Source organism: Wolffia australiana, chromosome 11, assembly GCF_029677425.1.
Source record: "Wolffia australiana isolate 7733 chromosome 11, ASM2967742v1".
In the NCBI taxonomy this organism is placed as follows: domain Eukaryota; kingdom Viridiplantae; phylum Streptophyta; class Magnoliopsida; order Alismatales; family Araceae; genus Wolffia; species Wolffia australiana.
The window spans coordinates 11,247,944-11,261,775 of record NC_135845.1 but is presented as its reverse complement, the minus strand read 5'-3'; the positions used below and the strand labels follow the sequence as shown (position 1 = coordinate 11,261,775).

The window sequence follows — 13,832 nt, the reverse complement described above, 5'->3', positions numbered from 1 at the left end:
ATTTAAAAGTTTCACGAGGATGAAGCATTATAGATATAAAAGCCTATGATGGTAAAGGCTCCATACACGATTAAATATACTCTTTTTTATCTTTTAGACCACAAGGTGTAGCCCTGGAAGGGTGTCAACTCAACATATCAAATAGGCCAAGTTGAGCCTTTATTAATTAATCTATATGCAATGTATTTATTTTAAAAGGTTGGCCAGTAAAGATTATTGAGCCTATTGATTTATAAAATAAACTAATACATAGACCTAGGGTTGTACACATAAAATTTTTAGGCGTTGATGGATGGACTCTTAGTTTTGGGACTTCTACGAAATTTTCTCAAGGACGTGGCATTTTACGAAAATTTTCCAGAGATAATAAAAGAGGAGCATCCATTTTTTTGATACCCATGCAAGTCATTCTTGAGTGCCCTCCCCTCTTTTATCGCTCTTCCCAAGCACTACTTTGTTGAGACTAGATAGTGAGTAAATCAGATTTGTAGATGCATAGTTTGAGGGAAAGATTATGAATCTGGACACTCTAGAGATCACCTGGACACATCTTGGGGATGTCCTATAGTATGGCTCTAAGAGATTCATCCATTGGACCAATAAATCATAGAGTTGATATGTGCAAAGGTGATATATTTGGTTTTACCAAAGCTCTCAGTTTTTGATCTGTTTTTTTAATCAATGTTAAGCTGTGTAATCAATGACATATTTTAGTTGATTGGGGGCATAAATCCAACGTTGGTAAGTTATGGCATGATAAATGAATGAATCACTATGTTTTTTGCATACAATTTCATGCATTAAAATAATGTATCTATCATGTTATGAATATGGTTGTATTTACTATAAATTTCACTATCTAAACAACATGGAAAACTTAAAATAACCCAAATTAACTTCATAAAACTCAAGCAGTTTCTATTGAGGACTTTGTTAATGTTATGTGCGCAGGATTAGGGAATTAAATGTGATAACTATTTATGGTCTGAACTATTTTGGGAGCTGAAAGCTAATCCATTTTTTCTTGTGACATTTTAATGTCACACATATCCTGGGAAAATTACCATAGAGATAAATTCATACCACACCCTTCAAGAGCTATATGCATTTTTCTATTCTGTAAATTACATTTTATATTAACTAAAATGACGAGGACTTCATGTTACATATGTTGTCCTAGAGATATGAATTAATATCATAACTTTGATAGAGTAAAAAGAGAGCCAAATTACTAGTTTTACTTCATAACCTACACAAGGGTTTGACAACCATCTTCCATCACATCATGGGGGCATGATGGAAGATGTGGTGAAAGATTGATCTAGGAGACTGTCATGGTTATAGGAGATGCGACCACTTGCATGTATGATGATGTCATGATGGATGATGAAAGTTTTGGATGCATTACGTGATGGGACGTGGCATCTTGTTGGAGGGGACAACTTCTCCTTTAAAAAGAAAAAATATCTCTCTCTATATCTGTCTTACTCACTCTCCCTCCTTGCATGAGCCTCTCTGCACATGTTAACAAGTTTTTTGGAAAGTTATGGCCACATTGCAGGGTTGGGAGAGAGATAGAGGGAGGGAGATGAAGATAGAGGGAGAGGGAGAGAAAGAGGTAAAGAAGGTGAGGGAAGGATATGGATAAAGAGAGGTAGAGAAGGAGAGGGAGGGAGGGAGATGAAGAGAGAGGGACAGGGAGAGAGAGAGGTAGAGAGGGAGAGGGAGGGAGGGAGGGAGAGAGAGGGAGAGGGAGAGGGAGAGGGAGAGAGAGAGAGATGTAGAGAAGGAGAGGGAGGGAGATGGAGGGAGAAAGGGAGAGAAGGAGAAGGAGGGAGAGGTGGAGAGAGAGAGAGAGAGAAAGGAAGAGGGAGAGGGAGAGGGAGAGGGAGAGGAAGAGGGAGAGAGAGGATTTTTGTAGCCGCAAGAGAGGCTCCAGCAGGAAGGCAGGGGCGAGAGGTTGAACATGAGAGAGAGTGAATCAGAAAAGGATTTAACAATCAGTGATGCGCTCGATACAACCTGACAATGATGTGACATGAAGGCACGAGACATGTGACTTAATGTGATGGATTTTTTTAAAATCAGGGATGAGTGACGTGAAAGGAGACATGATGAAATACTGTTACACTCCACACCTTCACCACTCATCGTCCATCCTGTTACATTATGTCCATCCCTTTTGGATGTTTCAATTCCTAACTTGCATGTAGAGAAGAAACTGAACTTCAAGTCTGATCAGATCATTGATGAACCACATGCACTTTTTTGGCGCATTTTCTGATTTTGAACCTTTCAGCTCAAAGGTAGAGGGGGGTGTTGTGAGGATCTAAGAGTGTGAATGGTATGAGCTAGAATGCTCCCATACTTTTGGGGAGGGGGTTGAAATGCCATATCGAACCCCTATCTATAATTTTAGATTTTTTACAAGAAGTGGGTAGGATTTAAATTTCTAATGCATTGTCCCACTGATTATGTTTTGACTCAAGCATCAAGCAATACAACCCTATTCTATATGACTAAGCTTCATGCTCGTCCAAGGAAAGGGTATTCTTTATCCAAGGTCTTTCATTTGATTTTTTACCAAACAGGAACTCCTGACCCAGAATTCATGAGTTTCAAATGAATAATGAAATATCCAAGTTTGGGATAAGGGTTTCTGCCACACAAAAGGGGTTGCACTGACAAGTCCTGGATGAAAATTTTCCAAAAGCACAAGTATCCACAAATATTTTAGACCATATATGGTGCTAACACCTGCCAAGTCCTGGACGGTTGATAACATCCAATTTATCACAATTAAGTTATGCATATTACTTCAAGTTATGCAGTAACATGACCATATTTGGATGTTATCAAATAATCAAAATTGATTAAATTCAACTTGAAGCCAATTCTTCCATTTTCTACAACTGGTTGCTATTTTTTATTTAAAAATTCATTGAACAAGTCTGATTATATTTATTTTCAAAATTTGAAAAGCGTGTGTAATGATTAAAAAATCAAATGTGTGATGTGGTGACGTGGTTTGCTATGCTACATCAACAGGGTTTCCATCCTTGCCAGTGAGATGATGACACACACACACCATTATTTTTGCCTTTTGTACCATTCATTGCACTTAAAGTGATGGGTTTTATGTTTCTGACACATGACCCTCTTTCTCATTCTTTACGATCACATTTATTACAATTTAAATTGAGATTTTTATATTGGTCCACGTCAGCTTGCCGATTACAAAAATAAATATACGTCAGCCACTGATGTCCATTATGGCATCATGACTTTCAACACCATAACACCATCATTTCAATATTTGTGCTAATTGGTGTAAATGCTCAGTGGTTGCCATTTGATCAAATCAAATGGTGATATATGGGAAGGTGGTAAAATATGGAAAAAACCCTTAAAATGTTTCATAAATTAAATTCGAAGTCTTAAAACTATAATATATATACATGCAAAGTTAGAAAATTAATATCTTTATGAACTTAACATCAGAAAATTCTAGAAAAATATATTCTGATTCTAGAATTTTTTTTAAGAGTATGAGTTATGAAAATTGGTTGAAATACCAAAGAATTCACAAAAATCAGAATACTACCCTAAAGTGGATTTAATCTTTTAGTATTGATAACACATACATATAGTCATTTAATGAAAATAAACATGTAATTTCATGATATTAACATGATCATTAGCATTTTATCAATTACCTCATAGAAGAGAAGGTAAATTTTTTTTCACAAAAAGGATTCTGAAGAATTGACTGCCTCTCTATTAAGTTTGATTACAATGCTTTTGGGGGAAATATTAAAATAAATGCCTCCAAATTTTACTTGAAATATGGAAACCAAAATTTAAAATATCTGAAAGGAAATTCAAATTTAGGCATATGGTATTCCCAGAACCAAGAATTTGACTTTGATTTTCTATTGTCATGCATATTTTTATGGATTTCAAGTTGATGAAAAAACCTTAAGTCTTGACACATTTTTCCCCATATTATTTGGCAACAAAAATCACACACCAATCTTGAAACACATCTCAGAGATTTAATCTTCTTGAAATCATTACAATGATAGACATATAATGAGATAATTTTGAGTCACCAAATCTTCTCAAATAAAAAAAATGTTATTTATCACTAAAACATTATTATAGATCATCAAAATCAAGTAACATAAATGCTTAAAATTTTTCGGGATTATTTATGCCTAATAAATTCAGTATTATTTACAGATATAATACAAAGATGAAAATTGAGGGGGTAAATTAAGTGTAATTACCTTTTATTTTTCACAATCTGAGCCCCCTAATTTTATGATTCTCTGTACCTACAACAGATTCACACAATAATATAATAATATTTTTTGAAACTACTAGATCTCCATGTCTCAAGTAACCCTACTTAAAGAAGTAGAAATGTAGAGCAACATGGCAAAAATTTCAATCGCTAGCATGTTCTTTTATGAGGTGTAGATACTTGGTACATGATCACCTGTCTATCTTTTGATACTTGTTGAAAATTACAGGGTGACATCCTAGTTACTTTAGTCGTGTTTAAGGCAGAAAAAACATACCAAAATATGGCTAGTTTGGGCGAATTTGGGATAAATTTGGAATAAACCAAGTCTGTCACACATCAAACCAAAAGGCATATTAAGAAGGATCTCATCTCAAACGTATGAAAAATACTCAAGACTCTCCTATGCTTAAATGGCATGCCACTAGTATACTTACTCTGAAAAAATAGGTTTGAGCACTTCAACATTAGATGCATATCCATGTTACTTATGTTCAGATTGGCACGATAATATTCTGTCTTTTACAATACATGGGTTGTGGACCAAATTTTTCCTTTTTTTTTTCTCTTGTTGTCTTCTCTTTTGATATATTTTGATTTTCTTTTATATGCTACATGATAATCTCTCCATTCCTCAGTAGCATATATGCAATAAACATTTTTCCTGATGTTTGTGTCCATTTCACAACGTTGACCTTGTTATGTTCTATGAACCAACATGATATATATTTCAACCTTTTCACGTTCAAACTCCTATTACACATAGAAAATAAGAGAAATCACAAATAATTTTTCATCGCGAGTATGCTAGTGGACATGTTATTCTAATTTCAAGGTGAAATTGTTATCACTTGTATTCCAAGTCTTCATGATTCATGAACGATTGGATCATATAAAACTTATTATATGCATAAAAGTTTTTTCCATCCATACTTAGAATTACAAGAAAAAATCATTTTCACGTTTCAAATTGACTTGAAAAGGTATCCCTTGCTGTCATCTCTTCTAACACATAGTAGAGCATATGTTGGCTGACTTTTGGAAGTATGATATCATCTCATTTATCTTAGAATCCGAAGATGACGGCAAAATCATTTTTCCTCGTCATATGTGTAATTTCTAAATCATCCCTGAGACAAAAAATGATTTTCTGGAAATTTATTATAATTATTATTCGCAAAAGAAACCAGATAAGGGAAGACAATTGGTCTCCCTCTACTATCTCCAAATTTGGGAAAAATATTGGTTTCTGGTACAAAGTAAATCACATTAAGGATATATAATCCTTCCGCATTCCCTTGGAGAATTTCTTCTCACCTCATCCTACATATCATTCAATATCAGCATCGCGATTTAATCAACCAATTATCAAAGTGCATAATCAACAGCTTCACAGCAGACCAGGGGCAATATTTCTAGGCCCATCAACGTACCCCAAATGATAATTTCCCATCTCTTATATGCTCGAATATATCATCCATTGTTCCAACTTTTGACAAATTGGGACAGTAATATTCCACCTAGGGTCTATGAGATGATCTTTGGTCATCATAACCTGCTTGGTAGGACAGGAAGAGGTTAATGAAGGCATCAGAACATTGGTGTTGTATTAACAAAAGTGTGTTGAATAAATCATCATATAATAAATAAAACTGAGTCAGGAGTTAAGCTTTGAAGAATGAATTTGTAATGAAGCCAAAGGCAAGAAAACATTTTACCTGGCATGTGATTGAAAAATACCATGAACCATTCTCAATCTGGTAACTTGTTGCCTCAAGATTCATCAGTCTTGGTGGTGGAAATTTCCTTGAGAGGCTCGAGTTGGGATTTTAAGTCTGGGGGGAGGTCTACTAGCATCCTTAACGGCGCAAAGTACATATGAAGTGACATCATGCAGATGATGATACCCAGGAAAAGCTGAAAGGAGGATGAGACAATGTAATGCAGCGAAACTAAAATTGCCACAATATGATGTTACAGATGCAGACATGGTTTTTTACCTGGAGTGTGGGCCTGAAGTTGAAAAGGAAAATAGAGAGGATCATCGTCAGAAGCATCGCCATTGATGTTGAATAGACCTGTTGATATGAGGACAGAGATAAATGTAGCGGGATAGTTAATTTTGAACAGTAAACGAAACTTGTCGAAAAATAAAGTATTCTCAAAACAGGAACAATAAAAATGATGAACATATTGCAATTAGCGATTAAGATCACCTTAACAATATTGTCTGCATATTTCATCAGCCATGAAACTAACAGCCCGGTGGATCCTAGATTGAGCACAACCAACCATGTGGTGATGGAGTAGCCATCAACAAGACGGCCCCACCATGGCCCTCTCTCAAACCCGTTTCTAAAGTCATCGCAGAGAAGTCTGAGCATGTTAAAGACAGCACCAAACCTGAAAAGGGATAAAAACATGACTATAGACTTGGCACCTTATCGTCATTCCATTGAATAAAAATATCGGGAAAAAATTATAATTTTAAAAACTAATGGCATAAAGGTGTGAAAGTATTTTCTGGTCAAATAGGAGCACATACGCATATAACTGCACATTCTGCCAGTACAGGCTATCACTGTTTTTCTTCATTAGAAACTCAGTATACACTCCTGCCAGAGCTGAAAGGCAAGCAGAGAGGATTCCCAGAATATATCCTAGCATAGGTGCCGAGAAAAGGGAGTCACAGGATGCTTCCCCACAGCTTTTTACCTGAAATTAACCATGAAAAAATGCCCGCAACGAGGAAGTAATGAATAGCAGCACTGCACCCTAAATTTTAAAAATAAAAAATAGTATGTCGAATAGTTGAATCCCGAAAGAATTAAAAAATAAAATGCAAACAATCCCAACAAAAAAAGAGGTATAGAAATTTCCATCTGGTAGAACTATGCAAAATAATCGTAAAACGAAAACTTTTCTCATGTCGACAGTTGATTCAGCTTCATAACCCTAATTATACCATGAATATGAGATCAATATTTGTGGAAGTTACGCACATAGTGGTGAAGGGGAGAGAAAAGGTAGAGGAAAGTGACCTGGCTGGTAGTTGTTCCAACAGTCAACAGTATAATTGCCATCCACTGCAGATTAGACAGCTTCCGTTTAAGGAATAGCCTATGATTCCAAACATAACATCACGAAATCAAATAAATATTTATCAGGAATTGGACATTTCCACCGATTTAAAACCTCAACTAAACTACATAATGACATGTGTTTTGGGACAATACCTGAACAAGGTTCCTGTTGTGACTATTTTCAAGTTCCCCATTATTTGGTAAGTAGAGGTATCCACATATGTCAACGTGGCAAACTGGACGTTGTTGTGGATGAGATAGATGAAAGAAGGAATAGGAAACAGACGAATGCTCTTCCAGTCTGTAGTCATCATTGCAGGGGATGCCGAGTGACATTCTCTCCATAGAAGAATACTCGAAACAAGAAGCTGATATCCAAAAACGGAAAAATAATTAAATTGACTGCGCAACATACTAAAAGATCTCCAAGCAATTTTTTTTCAAGAGAATTACCTTGAAGATTTCTGAAAGAAATGGAACTGTAGCATAATCATATTTATATCCTCCGTTGCTCTGGGAGAGTGTAGTCAATATTCCCTGAATGTAAAACACATCAATCTGATTCTTTTAAATATCCTTCAATATCTTCCCAAATTAACAAATACCAAAAACTTATCTAGAAAAAATTTGAACGAATGTGCATTTGATGGTGCACATTGTCAAATTTACATTCATTTGAAGCTCTCACGGCTGATAAATCACACAACTCAAATTCTACTGATCTTCATCCCATTCATGGGCCTGAACACAGTAATTTGATTTTTCAATTATCTTTCAATATCACCCCCAATTATCATGTATCAAACCATAATCTTAAAAAAAGATGAAAAATGCCCGTTTAGGGAGCACATTCTCAAATTTACATTTGTCCGACGATCTTGAGACTAATAAAATCACGTAACCCAAAGTGCTGCGGAGCTTCATTCCATTTTATGGGGAGTTGTGTTTCTTTAAATATCCTACAAATAACACTCAATTATCCAGTACTGAACAAATTACCATTTGAAGGTGCACATTGTCAAGTTTACATTCGATCAATGTTCTCAAGGCTGGCAAAATTACTCAACTCAAAATTCTACGAAGCTTCGTCCTGATAATGGGGAATCCAAAATTACGTATGAACATATGACCACATGACGGTGTACATTGTCATATTTACATGGGTTCGATGCAACACAAAATTCAAACTGGTTTCACCCCGTACACGGGGAGTATGATCTGTTACTCAAATTTCAAAGTCCTGAAAAAGGGGAAAAAGGGAATTCGTCTCCCGGGATAATAAGAGCAAACCATTATCTTTGAAATTTTCTTCTAGCAGATGCCCATTTGTCGGCGTCTATTCTCAATTTTACATCGGTTCAATGCTCTCGAGGGGAATAGAATTACACAACACACAATTCTACTGAGCTTCATCCCGTTTCTGGGTAGTATAATCCGTTCCAGATTTCAAAAAATAAGGGGAAAAAAGAATTCTTGGCCCCGGGATAATCAACAAGAAAGCAGCAAGCTACTGAATATCATGCGGAATCCGGAAGATTATCGAGAGATTGATGAGTGCGTCCATACCTGCGAGCTCGTTAGAAATGTGAGAAGCGAAGCAACGAAGTACCACCGCATTGTCCTTCACGGAGATCTGAACGAGCACACTGTTCTGGCTTGCGACACTGTTTATTCATAACTCTGCAAATTTATTACTTATAGAAGCCATGAAAATAAAAATAATTATCATGCTTACAGTTGTCCGTTCACGTCATCCGTCCGTCCATGGATACCACGGACGTGACGGAACGGATGACGAAACGTGACGGACGGTGACGTGACGAAACTTTCGTCATGTCACCGTCCCGTCATGCGTCCCAGCTTATGCAAAAAAACCGTAATGTTCCCGTCACCGTCCCTCCATAGGGTGTCCCGTCATGCCCCTTCACCGTGACAACATCACCGTCACTGTCACCGGTGACATGAATAAAACCCTACTTGAACAGAGGGGTATATCTCCAATTATTTATTGGCGGCCTTGGTTTGTGCGGGCATAAAAAACTGTGACTTCTGCGCAAATTGTCAGGAAATCGAAATGGCCACGTCACGTGGCGAAATCTCAGCCCGTCTCAAGCCCGATATCAGATGACAATATCGGGACAGATACGGAACAAGATCTTGGAAATGGGCTTATTCGATACCGGATGATGATGTCGGATGTCGGTTGCTACAGTACTGATATCCGAAACCGTCACCTGTCCCGGCATTGACATCCGTCTTTGTCTTAAGGGTTGGATCGCAGTATCAGACATCAGTGTTGGATATAGGTTTTTTTGATATCAAACATATGAATAAAAATATATTTTAAATAATTTATAATGCATAACTAAGCTCTTGTAAGCTATTTATATAGAATGTCTGATCATTTATTAATTTTCTTGTAGGTTTTCAATTAACATTTCACATAATATTTCGTACTCAGTCTGGCCCAGTATAAAATGCACATCAGAGTACGGATCACAAGCCCCAGTATGAACCTTCTATTCATCAGTACGACGGTAGAGTGCAGGTTTTTTTCTCAACTAAGCTTTTTTCAGAATAATTTATATTATCGTAAACTTTAACTTTTTCCATATGGGACAGTTCGTGACCATTTTTTAAACCAGTATCTGGGTATCGTATATTGTTATGTGGATGCCGATTTTTTTTACCGATTTCAATATCCAATATCCGAAAATTGGATTTCGATATCGTATATCAGATTCGATATACGGAATTGACAACCAGCATGCGTAGGCCTACGTTATCTGTCCCAATTTACGATGGGGGATTGATATTCTACATCTGTCCAGTATCCGATAACTAGTATCTGAAACCACTTCAATTTATCCAGATATCAGATATCTGTTATCCGACATCCGATTTCAGACAGGCGAACACTATTCTCAAGGTTGGGCATTTTGGATTGGGGAGCGGAGCGAACAAGATTATCGGCTCAACATATCAGGGTGGACCGACCAGTCGGTACTCATCCGGGTGGACTCACTACCATAACTTAAATGAGGTTTAGGTCCTTGCTAAAAGCCACGACAGAACAGGGACCTTCAAACCCTACATGAGAATGATGGTATGGAATGGTTGATACTTATGGATAAGGCTAAGGGTTGGTTGATGGTCGGTCATCCGTTCAACTCCTTACCATCATTAGTCATCCGTCCTTAATTTGTAATGGTCAGGGGCAAAAGTTTTAGCGCATTATGTTCTGTCCACCTGATAATGTGCAATTTATAATGTAAAATTGATGAATATGACATACATATATGTGTTCTAGTGGCCATATTTGCATGTTATCATAGTTAAATGGACATAAATGGATTGCGCTATTGTTTTATGATTGTTTCTAATTTTTTAGTATTTTTTACATGATATTTGACCTCAGTGAATTGAAGATTTATTTTTTGCAGGGCATAAAATACTTGGCTAGAGGTTGTTAAGGTTTTTACTAATTTTTCTGGAATTTTCTATTTTTTATAATTTTATGACCATTATATAGCCAATAAATAATTTTTAGAATTAACAGAATATATTTTATGATTTATTTCACATTTAAACAAAAGGATTTTTAATTAAAATTCGTGGCTTCCACATCATTCGCCCAAATATTAGGGTGAATGATTGGCCACGCCAATCATTCGTAATTGAAAAAAAGCCATCATAATTCGCGATGCCATCAGCGTATTTGTCATAGGCTAATTATGGCATCGCGATGCGCGATGCCATTATCAGCCAATCTCTGTCTCAATTATTACCTGTCACGTGCGTTCGAGGAAAAAAGGGTACATTTATCTTCCCTTTGGAATTTTTTGTGCACTAAATGCACGTGGGGAATCGATAGTTGGGTGCAATAAATCCACGCGACGAATCGATTCCTCGTGCATTTATTAAAAAAAATGAAAAAGGAACCATGTTTTATTTTATTCTTTTTTGGAAATGCGAAAGTGGCGCCCTCCAAGCCGCTCAAAAGGCATCGCAAACAGCAATGATTGGGCCCTTTTGAAGCGCACAAAAACTTGGCAGCGCACGATCCTAGGGCAGAGAAAACAAGAAACAACGTAGGCGAATCAGAAAACTGCATTTTCTACCTGCGTGGAGGAGAGATAAAAGATCAAACGACTAGGATTAATCGCCAATAAAATGGTGATATCTTGAGATCTAGCCGTCTGATTGCGCCCAAATTTTGAGGGCAGGTTTGTATGTTCACCCTCTATGACCAGTACGATTGGATTTTTAAATAGAGATCAGGAAGAAGGGGAAAACCACCGAGGAAGCCCTCCCCCAAGTTGTTTGGCCAGGAAGGACATAGTATTTGCTTCTGAAGTCGGTAGATCTTGCTTCAAAAATCAAAGTTGTAAGTTTCTTCTTCACTGTTTTGAACTTCTTCTTGAAGGATTTCAAAGTGCCAAGGCATGGGTGAAATGTACAAGCCCTTGAAGATGATTTTAATGGTGATTAGCATTGCAATTTGAATTTGATTCATGCTCTGATTTTAAATTCTTAGTTCTACATTGATTCTCATCTCACATTGGATCTTAGATTCCTAGATTAGAGTCAAATTTCATCCATCAAAGATAGCTAAGGTTTCCACTATCACACATGGCACCTCCAACTCCACTGCTCATTGACATGTATCCGTCTCCATGTCCATCAACTCCAATGACAGTAAAATCATCAGCACTCAATCCCCTTTGACGTGTAACTGACATCATCTATGTCATGATAAGCGGTGTTATTTCTTTCATCTGCTCAAATCCACTCACCTTCACCCTCATCTTCTGCCTGGACCTCTAAAGCTCTGGTGAAGCTATTTATTTATAATTATTTAGTATTCTTATTCTATAAAATTATATTAAAATGCCTTTATATAATTGTAATAAATTAGGTTACTAAAAAAATTCTCACCATTTTATCATCAATAAATTTTCACTAGTATTTTTCTATTTAAATTAGATTTAATTCCTGAATAAATTATAAAAATAAAAAAAGATAAATTCACTAATTCAATAGTTTATCCCTATGGATTTGAACATTGCTTGCCTATGCTCTTGAGGAAAGTTACAAGTAATGTTGCATAAATTTCAAGCATTAAATGATATTGCTTACCCTAATTTGAAGTTCACCAGTCATCAAAAGAGTTAAATGGTGGCACATGCCAGAGTATGATTTGTAGCATAAATAAAATACAATTTTTCTTCAATTTAGGACAATATATCTTGAGTTTTAAAATTAATATCTCTTTGAATTAAATTTCACGAAATAACCAAAAAATAAATTCTCACTTAAATTTTTTTTTTTGAGTGTGATCTTAAACAATTCGATAAAACCACCAAAAATCTATAAAATAGTATCATTTTAAAGCAGATTTCATCATTCTGATATTGGTGGCACATATATCAAGTATTTTAGTGGAAATACACATATAAAATAGTTATCATTATTCTAATCACTTGCATGTCACCACCCATGAGTTTCAATTCCACTAAAATATATGGAATTCAACGATCATAATACATTGAATCCTAAAAATAAATGAATTCTTTGGTGCATTCTAAAAATTAATCTAAAAAGACATGCCACAATAATGTCTTGTACAAAGTCATAATGTTGATTAGCAATCTCTTTCTCACAGATGAAAAATCCAACTAGATATTGTATCTCTTTTCAATGATATCATCTGCTTATCCTCTTCTTTACCCTTTGTTTTATTTTTTTATCATATTTCAGCATAAATTATTCTCCTTTTATTTTTAACAGGACAGTCCATTGATGCCAAAAATGTTTATACACAAGGAAACTGTATTTAGAGATTAGAGCTATCAAGATTGATATTAATCATGTCCATTTTCTCTATAGGTCCTTTTTCTTGACCATAAAAAAATAATAAGTATGTTCAATATTGATCTGAACGCAAAGGTAAAATCATTCACACTCGTAGATATAAAATATAATGAATAAAGAGGTTTTGGTTTCACAAAAAACAGCGAGAGAAATATAACTAATTCAGGGAGAGATAGAGAGGGATCATAAAAACCTGTGATCAAAGAGGAAAGTCTTTTGGAGAGGGAGAGAAAAAATAAATTAAAAATTTTGAAGAGAGATAATTCCATGAGTGAGAGTAAAAAGGTACAGTATTTGCCCTGAAAAGATAACTCCATTATGATTTTACACAAAATCTGATAACTAAGATATTGTACATCTATTCAAAATCATTATGACCATAGGACTTGGCACCTATTTATCGGCAGAGGAGAAACTTAATCCTCTCCTGTCTATCTTAATCAATCCTCCCTAGCCTTTACACATCAAGTTTCACTCATGAAGCTTATTTATGAATACATTTATCCGAACATCCGCATATGTAAATCACATAAATTGAGATGTATAAATGATATCTTAATAGCATGGAA

The 13,832-nt window shown here is 35.7% G+C and overlaps 1 protein-coding gene across 1 annotated transcript; it reads right to left on the bottom strand.

Moving 5' to 3' along the window:
- Nucleotides 1-5,490: 5,490 nt before the first annotated feature.
- Nucleotides 5,491-9,077, bottom strand: LOC144709858 (Nucleotide-sugar transporter family protein). Its single transcript, XM_078583512.1, has 9 exons — nucleotides 8,956-9,077; nucleotides 7,843-7,926; nucleotides 7,543-7,757; nucleotides 7,348-7,426; nucleotides 6,852-7,021; nucleotides 6,523-6,709; nucleotides 6,307-6,384; nucleotides 6,025-6,223; nucleotides 5,491-5,861 (listed from the first exon to the last, which is right to left on the bottom strand). Exons 1-8 carry the CDS (start codon nucleotides 9,004-9,006, stop codon nucleotides 6,080-6,082), a joined length of 1,008 nt encoding a protein of 335 aa, XP_078439638.1. The 5' UTR covers nucleotides 9,007-9,077; the 3' UTR covers nucleotides 5,491-5,861; nucleotides 6,025-6,079.
- Nucleotides 9,078-13,832: the final 4,755 nt, after the last annotated feature.

Coding starts and splice junctions, on each gene's coding strand:
- LOC144709858 (XM_078583512.1), bottom strand. CDS start 9,006: ATGCGGTGGTACTTCGTTGCTTCGCTTCTCACATTTCTAACGAGCTCG. Junction 7,427..7,542: donor ACAACAGGAACCTTGTTCAG/GTATTGTCCCAA, acceptor TTGGAATCATAG/GCTATTCCTTAAACGGAAGC. Junction 6,224..6,306: donor ACTTCAGGCCCACACTCCAG/GTAAAAAACCAT, acceptor TCCTCCTTTCAG/CTTTTCCTGGGTATCATCAT.